This window comes from Colletotrichum chrysophilum (assembly GCF_026319265.1).
Source record: "Colletotrichum chrysophilum strain AFK26 chromosome Unknown scaffold_63, whole genome shotgun sequence".
Lineage (NCBI taxonomy): Eukaryota > Fungi > Ascomycota > Sordariomycetes > Glomerellales > Glomerellaceae > Colletotrichum > Colletotrichum chrysophilum.
Genome location: NW_026517350.1, coordinates 36,844 through 50,100, shown reverse-complemented (window position 1 = coordinate 50,100; position 13,257 = coordinate 36,844). Strand labels below are relative to the sequence as shown.

General features: G+C 54.6%; 4 protein-coding genes across 4 annotated transcripts; 2 read left to right on the top strand and 2 right to left on the bottom strand.

Annotated features, from left to right (window-relative positions):
- Nucleotides 1-1,622: 1,622 nt before the first annotated feature.
- On the top strand, nucleotides 1,623-2,565 carry COL26b_007646 (uncharacterized protein; the record flags this gene model as incomplete). Its single annotated transcript, XM_053180431.1, has 2 exons — nucleotides 1,623-2,059; nucleotides 2,121-2,565. 2 exons carry the CDS (start codon nucleotides 1,623-1,625, stop codon nucleotides 2,563-2,565), a joined length of 882 nt encoding a protein of 293 aa, XP_053035577.1.
- A 233-nt stretch (nucleotides 2,566-2,798) lies between these two features.
- COL26b_007645 (uncharacterized protein) lies at nucleotides 2,799-3,392 on the bottom strand (the record flags this gene model as incomplete). Its single annotated transcript, XM_053180430.1, has 1 exon — nucleotides 2,799-3,392. The coding sequence occupies one exon, from the start codon at nucleotides 3,390-3,392 to the stop codon at nucleotides 2,799-2,801; it is 594 nt and encodes a 197-aa protein (XP_053035576.1).
- Nucleotides 3,393-8,730: 5,338 nt separating this feature from the next.
- Nucleotides 8,731-9,457, bottom strand: COL26b_007644 (uncharacterized protein; the record flags this gene model as incomplete). The annotated part of the gene is made up of 2 exons (XM_053180429.1): nucleotides 8,731-9,366; nucleotides 9,431-9,457. The coding sequence occupies 2 exons, from the start codon at nucleotides 9,455-9,457 to the stop codon at nucleotides 8,731-8,733; spliced, it is 663 nt and encodes a 220-aa protein (XP_053035575.1).
- A 2,720-nt stretch (nucleotides 9,458-12,177) lies between these two features.
- On the top strand, nucleotides 12,178-13,211 carry KRR1 (ribosomal RNA assembly protein krr1; the record flags this gene model as incomplete). Its single annotated transcript, XM_053180428.1, has 2 exons — nucleotides 12,178-12,431; nucleotides 12,494-13,211. 2 exons carry the CDS (start codon nucleotides 12,178-12,180, stop codon nucleotides 13,209-13,211), a joined length of 972 nt encoding a protein of 323 aa, XP_053035574.1.
- Nucleotides 13,212-13,257: the final 46 nt, after the last annotated feature.

Genomic DNA, 13,257 nt, shown 5'->3' with positions numbered 1-13,257 from the left:
ACAGAGGATAGAGGGGAAGAGAAGGATTATTGAAGGAAAGGCGCGAAGGGAAAAGGAAGGCAGGGAAAGGAAGGGTAGAAAAAAAGCAAGGAACCTTAAGGTAAGGTACTGGAGAGGTAGGGCGAGAGAGCGCGTGACGGGAGGAGGGACAGCCGCAGCAGCAGCAGCAGCCGTTGGGTTGAGTGAGTGCGTGCTGAGTGCAGGTGGCCGGTCGAACTCAACGGCGGCGGCGGCTGTGTCTCGTGGGAACGACGGGCTAGCGTTGCTGGCCAGCTGCCTTTGCCCTGCTTGGGTCCTATTTCTTGGCTTGGCGCCGTTGATTGATGAGAGGTAATACCGGCGCTGACCCTTGGTGTGGCAGGGGAAACAACACCACCAAATATAAGGGCGGCCGGCATGCAGCAGCGTGCGAGAACAGACCACACAACACGATCCGATCTGATGGACTGTTCGTGAAGACGGAGAGGTACTGTAAGGTATGAAGCGGTCCCGGGCGTTTCCAGCAAACCGGGAAAGTGTGCAGACAGAGAAGTGAGCGCCGAGTACCTTACGGACTTCCTTTCGCAGCGCCGCGCAGCGCCGCGCAGCGCAACAACACCTCGAGAGCGCAGGCAACGGAACCTGCAAACAAGGGAGCAGAGAATGGGAAAACGAAGAGAACCAATGGAGCGTGCCTGAGTGACAGGTAAACCGCGGTAGCACTGGAGCAACGTGTGGATCCCCCTGGGGATGGTCGGGCTCCTTCAGCGTCAAGGTGGTGGAGGTACGTACCGCCTATCCGCGGACATTTTTATCTGCAGAGGGACCTGGACAGCTGAATGCGAATGCTCATTCGCACCCTTCGCACCCGGGCAGGCAATACCACCTCACCTCGCCTTCGCCTCGCATAGCAGCGCCTTGAGCCGCGAGCTCGCAGCCTTTTTAGCGGGTTTCGAATCCTAACTTGCGCCGCGCCATCTGGGACTTCTGAAAAATTCGCAAAAGATAGAGGGGCACACGGAAGCCTAGCGCTTCCTGGGACACAGGTGGACCCCCCGGACTGATTGTGCAGTGTGCTCTTCAGGGCCCGTTGGCCCCCATGGCTACCCAACACCGCCCGCGACTGGGGATCCCGATTGGACACTGGATCGCCAATTCAGCGCACCACTTAAATCGCTCCAGCGACCTATGACGCCCATGTGCGTCACTCTCTGGCCCAGGCTTAACCCAGGAAGCTTGACCCAGAAGCTAAGATGGATGACAGGGGCCAGGGCTGCAGCATCACAGCTTTTGCCGGGTTCAGTGCTGCCTTCCAAACTCGCACTCCACGAACTGCGTCAAAATTGCCTCCTTTCACGACAAGGACCACAGAGGCCGCCCGCATCGCGACTTTTCGACAATTCGCCCCTTCGCTCTCCGTCTTGTACAAAAATCACCATGAGTCCTGCGGCCATCTAGTCCTATCGAGCTTCACCGAGCCGAGCCCTACCCCCGCCCACCGCTTTTCACCCCTCCTCCGTCCGTCGCAACTCCAGCCAGTTGCCGGTCGCAGATCCTCGGGCGACGACGATTACGACGACGACGACATCCGTGCTTCTCGATCGTTTCCCCCCCGCATCCGCCTCTGAGCCTCGGCATCCACGATGCGTGTTTACCTCCTCCCACTCACCACGAGCCGAACTCTGCTCTATTCCCAGCGACTCAATGTAGTGACAACAAACAAGCAAGGCTTGGCAGACAAGGTATCCAAAAAGGCGTCCAAGCTCTGGGCCGGCTGGGAGGCCAAAGAAAGCGGGTGGCAGAAGAAGGTTGTCAACTATGGAAACTATGCCCTTCGCCGAATTCCATATGAAGAGTGGGGTCTGAAGTCCGTCCCGCCAGTTTCTGCACGCCGCAAAGACGATGAGCTCAAGGGCAAGCAAAAGGTTGAGCTGGTATACCCTGACGCAATCATTCCGACGACCAAGGCCGAACAGGTAGTGAGGACGTTGGCGACGGAGCGAGATGCCTTGCATAGAAAGAAGATGCTGTGGTGTCTCATTGGAATGCCTATCTCGGCGCCGTTTGCCCTGGTACCGGTGTAAGACAAGCCGCGAAGTCGTTGTTGCACAAGAAATACTGCTGACATTTCTTTTTATTAGGATACCTAATCTGCCTTTCTTCTACTTGGCGTATCGTGCTTGGTCACACTGGCGCGCTCTCGAAGGAGGCAAGCACCTCCGATTCCTGTTGGACAACAAACTCCTGGCTCTGAACCCGTCCAAGCTTCTGAACGATATCTACGACCCATTAATCCCAGCCAACACATCCCCAACGCCATCGAAGCCAGCCACGGGCGACGTCAACCCCCTGAAGGGCAAGGACGAAGCCGTCAAGGACGAAGAAATCCTCCTCTCGCAGGCCAATGGCCAGCGCATAGCCAAGGCCCTCGAACTGCCCGAGCTGGGTGTCGAGATCGAGAGGGCCATCTGGCAGGTCAACCATGCCAAGAAGGTCAAACAAGAGGAAGCCGCAAAGCATGCCGACGCCGACGCTCCAAGGGATAAAGAAAAGTCCACGAGCCCGGGTGAGGACGAGAAGAAGTAGTCTCTGTGAGGCTACCAGTTTCCGCCTGGACGGTGTATGATGTGTGTGTGCTCTTAGACGCGAGCCCGGAATGATATACGAATAAGAATAATGCGGCGTTTTGGTTCCGACGTTCGGATAGACTCCTCTCTCATCTTCGACTGTTTGCCTGTTACGGCTTTTCTCCTCTCTGTTTGATGATGGGTATTGTTCCTTTTAAGTCTCCTCTCTCTCAAAGTAGACGGAGTCAGGACCTAAGGTGCCTCGGAACCCTGGTATATGTGGAAGCCGTGTGCTCGAAGCACTGGCAAGCAACCGCAGATGCACATCAGCCCAATTGCCAGGGCGACTCGCCTCGCCGTGTCTTTGGAGAAGGGGCTGCGAAGCTTTGGGACAAGTGTCGGCCACTGCTGCGGGCTCCCATCTGATGTGTCGACGCCGAGCAGGTCGTCCAATTCGCAAAAGAAATCGTCCTCCTCGCTGTCCGTCTCCTTCCAGTGTGCTGCGCGGATGTGTACTTGAGGCTGCTTCTTTTTCTTGAGGTCGGGCATGATGACTGCCGTTCTCGCCGCGGCGTCCTGGGTGTCGCAGTCGGCGATGATGCTGAGAATCTCCTCCCTGGTATATATCCTGCTTTCCCTCGTCAAGGCCTCCGACTTCCATGCCATGGCAGCCTTGTGACGTAGTAGTCTCTGTGTCGGGCTCACGTCCCCGCGGCCCTGCAACCTTCTCTTCTCCCGCAGCCTCTGGTGCCGTTGAGGTGCGACGACGTCGACATCTGGGTTCAGAGGCGACGGGATGAGCGGGCTGTAGGCGGCCCGGCTTGGCAGCGTCGACAACTTGAGCATGGTTTTTTTTGTCATTGTGGTGTAATTGGGATGGGCGAGGGGTGCTTTAGCTTGGTGGGCTGGCTACCATGGAGAGAGGGACGGGCCGCGCTTCTTCTTTCGTGAGGATTGCAGAGAAATGGTCAGGATGCTTCGGCCCCCAGTGCACTCATGGTAGCTCTGAAAGAGTGGGTTGGTTCCGGGAAGAAAGAGGGGAGATTAGATGGAGGGCTTGTCCGGAGTAAAAGGACCACCGAGATGGAGGGCCGTTATCTTGTCAAAACAGCCGTATCCTGGGGTTGTGGTATGAATGTATGCATGCCCGGGATGTAGAGATATGGACGGCCGCCTCTGCTGGAATGTCTCTTGAACGACACAGGTACGAGAGGGATGCCTCAGACCTGCGCGTTCCTCCCTGGTGTCAGTCTCCAATTCCACCCTGCTCAGCTTGAAACGTGCACCACTTGCCGGGCACACAGGCAGGGTCGAGTAAATAAAGTGAAAACACACCCAAGGGGCGGAATTGGAATCAACAGGTAAAACAAGAGCTCGAATGGCGACATAAATGCGGGCGTGCGTGCAATCGAACTCTGGACTGGAGTGGGTGTCGTGTTGTATGTATATTGTGCTGCGTGTGTGTATAAGTACGGCTCAAGGCCATGCAGGCACACCACCTCAGCACGCCACGGTTACTCTCACCGTCCCTCTTTTCCCGTCCGATCCCCCGATTCCCTCCGCTCTTCTCCCCCATTCGTCCAGCTCGCCCATGGGGTGCTCTCCGCTCGGGCACAGGAAGGATGTAGGTGGGAGAAGATGCAAGGCGTTGGTTGGTGGTTGTGCATCTTTGGTGCTAGGGGAAGCGTACCGTAGTTTCGTTGAGTTCCGTGACAAAGTTCGCCCAGCAAGGTGGCCCAGCCAGCCTTTTCCCTCTAATCCGTCGGCGGCCGGGGAGGGGGCCAGAACTAAGGTAGACCCCACCCACAGGGCCAGGCCAACCAACCTAACACTACGAAGCTGCGCGTTTGCGTGCTCCGGCTGTCCGAGCTAGCCCATGAACGACTTTTTTGGACCACGGGCCGCCCGCGCGAGGGCCAATCCATGGATGTAGGGAGGGAGATCTTTTTCTCGTCAAAGTCACCTCACCTTCTGGTCAAGGGGGCAATTGGAGGATGCACTTCTTCGCCTCTTTTTTTTCTCTCGCCATCCGCTAGCTAATATTTTTTCCAATGGCACCTGGACTTGACTCTGGGCTCCCTCAAGCGCTCGACCTCGGCGCACAAGACCTGGAATTCGCAGGCAAGACTGGGAAATTGCCCCTCAATCCATCGTGACCAGATGCCCGGGACATTCTTTGCTACATATCCCCTCCACCTCACTGGCTCTCTGTGAATTTGCCCTCGCCACTTGTTGCTCTACCCAACACAACCTACCCCACGAGGCGCTCTACATGGCGTTACTGCGCCTCACTTGGTGTAATTCTCCATGGGTTCACAAAAACTGCTGCGGGAGAGAGAGCCCTACGGAATTCTAATTGTGGGAGGCAATCAAGGGGACTCGCATTTGCTTTTTCCTAGTGGCTCCCGCAAATAACCCCAAAGACTTTAATGTCTTATAGATAAGACAATTCCCACGCACGGCCGATGTGTTGTTGCTGATAAGTCCCCAACTGCAGCTATCCCTGTCCACCGAACCGATGGATGCTGCGCTACTGATAAGAGAAATGATAAGAAACGCCGCTTGACGTGCCCGCTCGACGGAAAGGGACATTGCATACACGAAAACGAATAGAGGCCATGCGAGGAACGGCGCAAGGGGGTGTGGCGGCTCGGCTGTTGACGAGCGAAGTCAAGACCTGCCTGGCATTCGCCGCCTCGAAGTGTGAGATATGCAAAACATTGAGCCAAGTCTTGGGGGCAATCAGCCACGGAACAACTCAAAGTCACTGAGAGAGAGAGGGAGCTGGAGGAAGAGCTGAAAAAGCCCCAGGCGGGGGAAATCTGGGGCGGGGGGACGTGGGTTCGCATTTGCGCTGTTACAGCGGTTTCTCCACCAGATCCCGGCCTCCCCTCCCGTTCTGCGGTATCTTTTTTGGGGCCGCCGATGCACACGGATCCCTGCCTCTTCGCCGGCGGTTTGGCCGTTGTTCCCAACGACTTCCCTCGGCTTTGTGGGGCCCGCTGCCCTCCGTCCGTCGCGCCGAGGCCCATGTTTCGCCCCGGCGTGTTTACCATGCCGCAGCTGAGGGAAGATGCATCAGCGGAAATTCCTCACGATCAAAAAGCATGCGGTGCCCAGCTCTTTTGCCACCCACATCTGGCATTGGTGTTATTATCGATGGTTCATTGTCACTTTCAGCAGCTGCGAACACACAGAGAAGATCCTCAGGGCAACAAACAGAAGGATGTTTGGTTCGCATCATATCACTCGGGAGAGATGGTCCGCAACAATTGTATGAAATAACTCTGTAATCATATTATTGTAGTTGTCGCAATTGCGACAAATGCGAAGGTAGACTCTTGCAACCCCGGAAAGTAATGCTTTATTACTTTACATGGGGTATACCAAAACAGTCACAATTGAAGAAAACTAAGTACCTCATTAAATGTGTAGGAATAGCAGTGCTATGAATGTCGGGTTTCTTTTCTTTCCAGCCCTCCTCTTTTGATTTATTGCTTTCGTCTTTCTTGTCGCTCTCGTCCTCTTTGTCGCTGTCCTTCTTGTCGTTAAAGCCCCTCTACGCATGTTTACTTTAGCTTAAGTGATTAGTTGGCTTAACAGTATTAAGACTACCTGTGAAGTCCACGACAGGGGAATACAGGGCTGGCTTCTCAAAGCTTTCGATATTCAAGGGAAAGGATAGAATGAACTTACTGTGGCTAGGCCAACAGGGCAGATTATGGGCATCCAAATGTCATGCACGTCGTAGAAGTAAATGGAAGAGCTTCAATTCGAGACCTTGGGTGTGTTGAAAGCATCTCTCTCAGAATTGCGTTTCTATACACCAGACCGCCCGTCGATGGGTTCTCTAGACAGATACCCAAGACAAGTCATCAAAATGCTTAATGACCATTTTTTTCTTACCAAGAATCGAGTGAATGATCCCCTCATTTTTGAGAGCATCGCGGAGCAAAACTGCTATCAAAATGCAGCAAAAGCGCCACGCAGCCCGCCGCGCAAGGCCCCCACACTTAGCTAGAGAGATAGACAGATTGAACGAAACAGAGGCCTGCACTCCCACATACTAGACCTCAAATTCGGTGGCCCATGGTCCTCGACATCTGTCAGAACGACGATGAGCACTACATGGAATGAGAAGCTCGCCCGCCTACAGTGCTCCCTGAGGGCCTACTCTTCTGCGTCGGAACCGACGGAAGAGGGAGACTGGTGGTATCAAGCACGATGATAATGATGGCAATACAAAACACCTCCATAAGTACATCAAAGGGCTCCTAGAGTGCCAACGGTAGACCCTGCGATGTGATCTAGGGCTATATGCACCCCTTCTCTTTCAAAAGTGACAGTTTCAGGAAAACCCATTCTTTTACAGTGAAGGTTGTGACAAGTCTTCAATCTACTAAGCCATATAGCTGAACAGCAAATGAAGAATAGAGTACGTCCAAAAAAAGTTCAAAAAAATTGTAAAGGACAAACCCATGGCACTGCTTCTACACAGGCAGGACACGAGGATACGCCCCAAGGTAGATACACAGGTATGTTACCAAGGAGATGCTCAATAACAACGAGATTCTAGCTGAGGGTCAAAAGGCTCTGATCTTGACCTTCTTATAAGATCAGGCATTGCAGAATCACGAGACAGAGGTAGACGGGTCTCGGAGGCGCAAATGAGGGCCAAAGATAGCAGCGGCGAACCAACACTCAGAAATGTGGACACACTGTGTTTTATCAGCGCTTGTTGTCGAATTCGATGCTACCCACGGTCTCGATTTTGCTGTCGCTCAGCATCTATTTCTTGTCAAGACGTAAGTCAAATGTGGAGGATGCGTGAGCTGCGAGTAATGTAAGCCTGCCGCGTTGCGGGTCAAGTTCTCGCGAGGACATTCACCACCCGGTCGCCTGCCCGCCCGCCCTGCTGTGCCGGGGATAGACCGGGCGGTGAGTGAACGCCTGTGTGAAATACAGCGTATTTGTTCTATGCCCACTTGAGATCAAACACAGGCCAAAGTGCTGCTATCGCGTAAGTCGAACTGTAGTGTTGAAAGAGGTTGAATTGAGGGGGTGTCGCGATGCTCATCAAAAAAGCGGGAATAATATATAGGATAGAAGACGCGATGCGTGGTCTTACTAGGTGTGACCACATATTAAGTTACGATAATTTTATTAAGGACAATATAGAGGGATATTAGCTCTCCTTATATTTAACATACTATAATGTTTTATTTAAGACATTAATATAAAGGAGGGTAGAGGATAACAGTAAGAGGAAGGGTGGAGATGAGAGGAAGGGTAACGATGAAAGAGACGAGAGACGACGGGAGAGGTGACGAGAGGTGACGAGAGAGAGACGACGAGAGAGACGACGAGAGAGACGACGGCAAGAAAAACCACGCAATAGCCAATTCATTATATCATAGTAATGCGTAATTGCCTCTATTCTCAATCGCGAAAGACTTTTGAGTTCCCACAACCTCGCACGGAAGGTAAGGTATCCTATATACTCCACGCAAAGCAGACATTTCAGGCTCCTTTTTAGCAGCCATAACCACTAACACTTCGCCCCTTTTTCAGTCGTCCCTGGATTAAGGCCTCGCAAGCGCTCCGAAGCCTGAAAATGTAACTCGAACCTAATAGGCCTCCAACGCCTACCTACCACTCTCTAGCGACCTGAACATTCGTAGTTATCTGCCCCGTGGGACAGATAACGTAGCATAGACGTTATGAAGAGAAAGAGCAAAAGCAAAGAAAAACACGCAAAATTATAGGTACAGGCATCGAGAAAGAAGCCTGCATCTGCATCGCTCCTTCCATCATAAGGGGAGATTTTCGCGCGGAAGTAGCAGTAGCCGTTGCTCCTGCCACTACACCAACGCCGGCCCCACCTCTGCCGCCGCGCCTGCCGTTGTCACGCCTGCCGCTGGCGCTCAGCATCTCCGGCCGCCGCCGCCGCCGGCCCCACTACCGCCACTGTCCCCGGTATCGATGCTGTCAGGATCCCTATCGTCGGTATCCCTATCGTCGGTATCCCTGTCGTCGGTATCCCTATTGCCATCGTCCGTCCCCGTCGTCCGTCCCCATCGTCCGTCCCCGTCGTCCGTCCCCGTCGTCCTTCCCCGTCGTCCATCCTCGTCGTCCATCCCCGTCGTCCATCCTCGTCGTCCATCCTCGTCGCCCGTCCCCGCTCTTACGCGGTAGTTGACTGAGGGGTAGAAACTTCTGAGTCGCCCACCATATCGGCAACGCGCAGCTTCTTGGCGGCTCGACCAGACTCGGAAGACGAGTCGGCAGCTTCCTTAGCCTCTTTAAGCTCAAGCTCCATTTCATCGAGACGTCTCTTGAGGTTGTTCTCCCTTCGATGGCTGTCTTCCAGTTGCTTGTTGCTGGCCTCCAACTGCGATCGTAGCTGCGCCTCGGCCTTACCGCTAATCTCCTGCCCTCTCCTCGCGCTTGCCTCGTCTTGCTCCATCTGGCTGAGCCTTCCGCGGAAGAGCTCGTTGATCAATTCGAGTTCGCTGACGCGGGTTTTCAGAGCTGAGTTGGCTGCAATAAGCTGTTCGTGGGTTTGCGGGACGTCGAGATGGCGGTCGCCGTTCAGAGGGGATGCGGAGCGGTTTTCTCCGCCGACGTTGAAGCCCAGCTGTGAGTCGTCCATATTCCCGAAGACAGGCAGGCTTGGGTTGTAGAGGGAAGGCGTAGCCGTACGGGATACTGGAGAGTCGGAGCCGTCGATATTGCCGTTCGCGGACTTCCTGCGCGCTGCGTTGTTTAGGTCCATACCGTTCGGATCGGCGCCGGCGAAGTTGGCGGCTTGTTGCTGTTGCTGCTTTCTTCGAGTTAGCCAGTGGACCCACAACCGGAAAGAGCTAAAGAGCTCGCGCGCGTACCTTCTTCTTCGCGAGATCTGGGCGCATCGTCTTCACACGATTGCGACTCTTGATAACATCACTATTATAGATCGTCAGCAACACTCCAATACATCAAAATGAAGAGAATTAACGCACGTTTTCAAACTTATTGGGCGTGCCCGGCCGTGTAATTTGAGGAATAAACCGCAAGCGTTGCAGAGAACCGAGCCATATTCGTCGCGGCGCCATAAAGGCGTTGTGGAGGTTTGGCAGTTTTGGCAAGTGGGCTGCGTGGGTTGCTCCTGGTTAGCGGTGGCCATCATCTTCGCTATCGTCTCTGTCGTGTCTGGTCACCGTCGTCTGCGTGTTCTGTTGTAAAAGAGTGTTGAGGGTTGTGTAATGGGATATGGCACTTCGACTTCGCGATGATGGGACTGGCGGGCTTCTTGAAGGGGGCAGCAGAGTTGAGTTGATAAAATATCTTATCAGACCCACATAAACCCGCGGGCCCCACACTTGCAGGGGTCCTTATCTGGCCACTGAGAGCCAACCACCGACAACGCTTATTTGGCGCGGAAAGTGGTATCGATGCAAGATAGGTGTCGGAGACAGAGGCGACGGCGGGGGACGACAACGACGAGGACGGGGGACGACAGGGGACGATGGGGGACGACGGAGGACGACGGCGACAGAGAGAGAGAGGACGACGACGGAGAGGGACAGGGACTCACAGTGCCAGAAGTGGATCCTCCGCCGGTAGTGGCCGCCGGAGAAGCATAGGTAGGCTGCTGCATCGGCGCAGAGGGAGTCGGCGTGGGCGCGGGCGCGGGCGCGGGTGCGGCCGCGGGCGCAGGAATAGTCGCGGTTCTGTGGATCACCAGCTATCAGTTCTTATCCCTCCACTTTATCGGCCACGGTGCGGAATGAGGGCGCATAGCGTTTGCAAGGTGCAAGACGCAATGTCGGCTCCTCCGTCCGCCCTTGCCTGGCATATCACGTACCGCAGCTGTGGCGAGCTCGTCGTGGAGTTGGCTTGCGCAAGCGCCGAGATGCCTGGCAACTGCTGCAGAGAAGCGGATGCCGATGTTGACGTCGAACTCGGTCGGGAGATGGGCTCGAGGGTCGTTGGCGGCGGCGGGAGGCCGGAAAGTGCTGTGCCCTCCTCCATGGTCGGTCGGAAAGAGCTTTGGACTCTGTGCGCTTGAGAAGGAGAGGGCGGTCGTTGTTGAGCGTCGCTGAGGAGATGCAGACGAGATACGGAACAGAGTCGATCGAGGTTCCGAGGTTGCTGACTTTGATGGTGAAAGCAGACCGATATCGCGAGATGAAAAGACCGATTCGCGAGGTTGAGTCGGTCTGTGAGATGGACGTCGATGTAGGCGCAAGAGCAGGCGTCGGCCGTACGATTGCTGGGATGATCGCGTTCGTGTGTGGAGAAGGAGGTATCGAGGCTGCGCGATGTCGAGATCGTCTTCTTGCGCGTGGAGTTGAAAATTTCTCAGCAAAGAGAACCACGTGTTGGCCTGTGAGAGTCTCGTCTGATGTGTCGAGATAAGCCTGCGCCGAATTCGATGTTGCAGGAGACGTGGAGGTTCGCGCGCAGCTCAGGCGGGACAGTGATGCGTGAAAGCAAGGAAGGGGAGAAAAAAAAAATTAGTTGCTGCAGGTGAGCACGGTCCGGATAGCGACTCAGAAGTCGAGAGCGCGTCGATCGATCGCACAGTGGGTTGTACCTGCGAAAGTAGTTCAATTTGGCGGGGAAGCAATTCGGTGAAGCTCTGACAACCAGGGCTTAGACATTAAGTAACCGCTTTGGTTCTTGGAAGTGTGTTTGAAAAGTCAGGCACCGCGATGGTGTGTTACCATTTCGTCCCCTTAACGAGAGCAAGGCAAATTACTCCCTGCGCGACAGCTTGGCCTATCACGCTTCTCTGCTTAGTTGCAGTCCGGGGACTGGCAGAAGATGCACAATGATTGGACCGGATGCCGCACTCTCGGTGGAGTGCTCCTCAGCCTTATTGTGCAGATTGAGATGGGTCAAGTTGAGGTTTTGTCAACGTAATAGGGGCATATCAACGCCCCTGCTGTGTGGGAGAACCAGTGCCGTTATCTGATCGCCGATAATGCCGAAGACGTTCAAGGAGCTCTAGACTTGACCAATGGTGGATGTAGGTGATCACGATGTTTGGCTATCATGCTCGGAGACCGGCTTTCGGTATCTGAGGTGAGCTTTGATGCAATTGTTGAGAGGGGACCTTCATTGCATGTGTCCACAGACTTCAATACGGGATGGTCGATGATGGCGGCAGGAGTCAAATTAGCTGATACCTGCCATTTCGTTATTATTTAGAAGATACAAGGTAATTGGTGTCGTCTTGGCCTGAACTCAAAAGACATGTTCGCTGGAAGTCATCATGAAAGATGACACGAAAGAAGAAAACAAGGAAGTCACTGAAGACAATTGTAACTTCTCCGAGACAAAGCCACTCCCTCAGTAGGTCAACCTTAGCAATTCAATCAGAGAAGAGGCTTTAGAGAAACAGCATGGACACATTATGTCAGTTGGCAACATGATTCGAACCTGACTCTTAGTACCTAAGTGGACCTTGGGTGGCTTCGGTGAGCCCACCACGGACGGTGCTCCCGCTGACTGTAAGTGCCCCGCTTTTATGCTTTTTATCGATAAGAATCTTTTTTTTTTCGATGGCTTGTACTGCCGCCGCATTTTTTCGAAATGGACAGGCGCAGCATTCATACTCAATCAATCACACACGACATCCGCCAAGATGCCCTCCACATACAAGAAGGACAAGCCGTGGGATACGGACGATATCGACAAGTGGAAGGTCGACCCTTTCACTCCTGCCGACAATGCTGGCGGCACTTTCGCCGAGGAGTCGTCCTTTGCGATTGTTTTCCCCAAGTACCGCGAAGTCTATCTGAAGGAGGCATGGCCTCTCGTCACCAAGTCTCTCGAGAAGCACGGCATTGCCTGCTCGCTCGACTTGATTGAAGGTTCTATGACCGTCAAGACGACAAGGTAAGAGACTGCCTCATCCTCTGGCACAACCCTTACGGCCAAGTCCACTAACACGAGACAAGAAAAACATTCGATCCCGCCGCCATCCTCAACGCCCGCGACCTCATCAAGCTCCTCGCTCGAAGCGTCCCCGCGCCCCAGGCCATCAAGATTCTCGACGACGGCGTCGCCTGCGACGTCATCAAGATCCGCAGTCTCGTGCGCAACAAGGAGCGCTACGTCAAGCGCCGCCAGCGCATCCTCGGCCCCAACGGCTCGACGCTCAAGGCCCTGGAGCTGCTCACCCAGACCTACATCCTCGTGCAGGGCAGCACCGTCTCGGTCATGGGACCCTACAAGGGCCTGAAGGAGGTCCGCCGCGTCGTCGAGGACTGCATGAACAACATCCACCCCATCTACCACATCAAGGAGCTCATGATCAAGCGCGAGCTCGCAAAGGACCCGGAGCTTGCGAGCGAGAGCTGGGACCGCTTCCTGCCCAACTTCAAGAAGAAGACGCTCAGCAAGAGACGCGTGCCGCTCAAGGTCACCGACAAGGCCAAGAAGACGTACACGCCCTTCCCGCCGGCGCCCGAGAAGAGCAAGGTCGACAAGCAGATCGAGACGGGAGAGTACTTCCTCGGCAAGGAGGCCAAGGCCAAGGCCGCCCAGGCCGAGAGGATCGAGCAGCAGAAGCAGAAGAAGGAGGAGAAGCTGCGCGAGAGGGAAAAGGATTTCGTCCCGCCCGAAGAGTTGGGCCACAAGAGGAAGAAGAGAAAGAAGAACGAGGACGACGAGTGAGAGGCGGCGGTGTTGAGCGTGGTTGAGATTATCATGTAGATTGGAG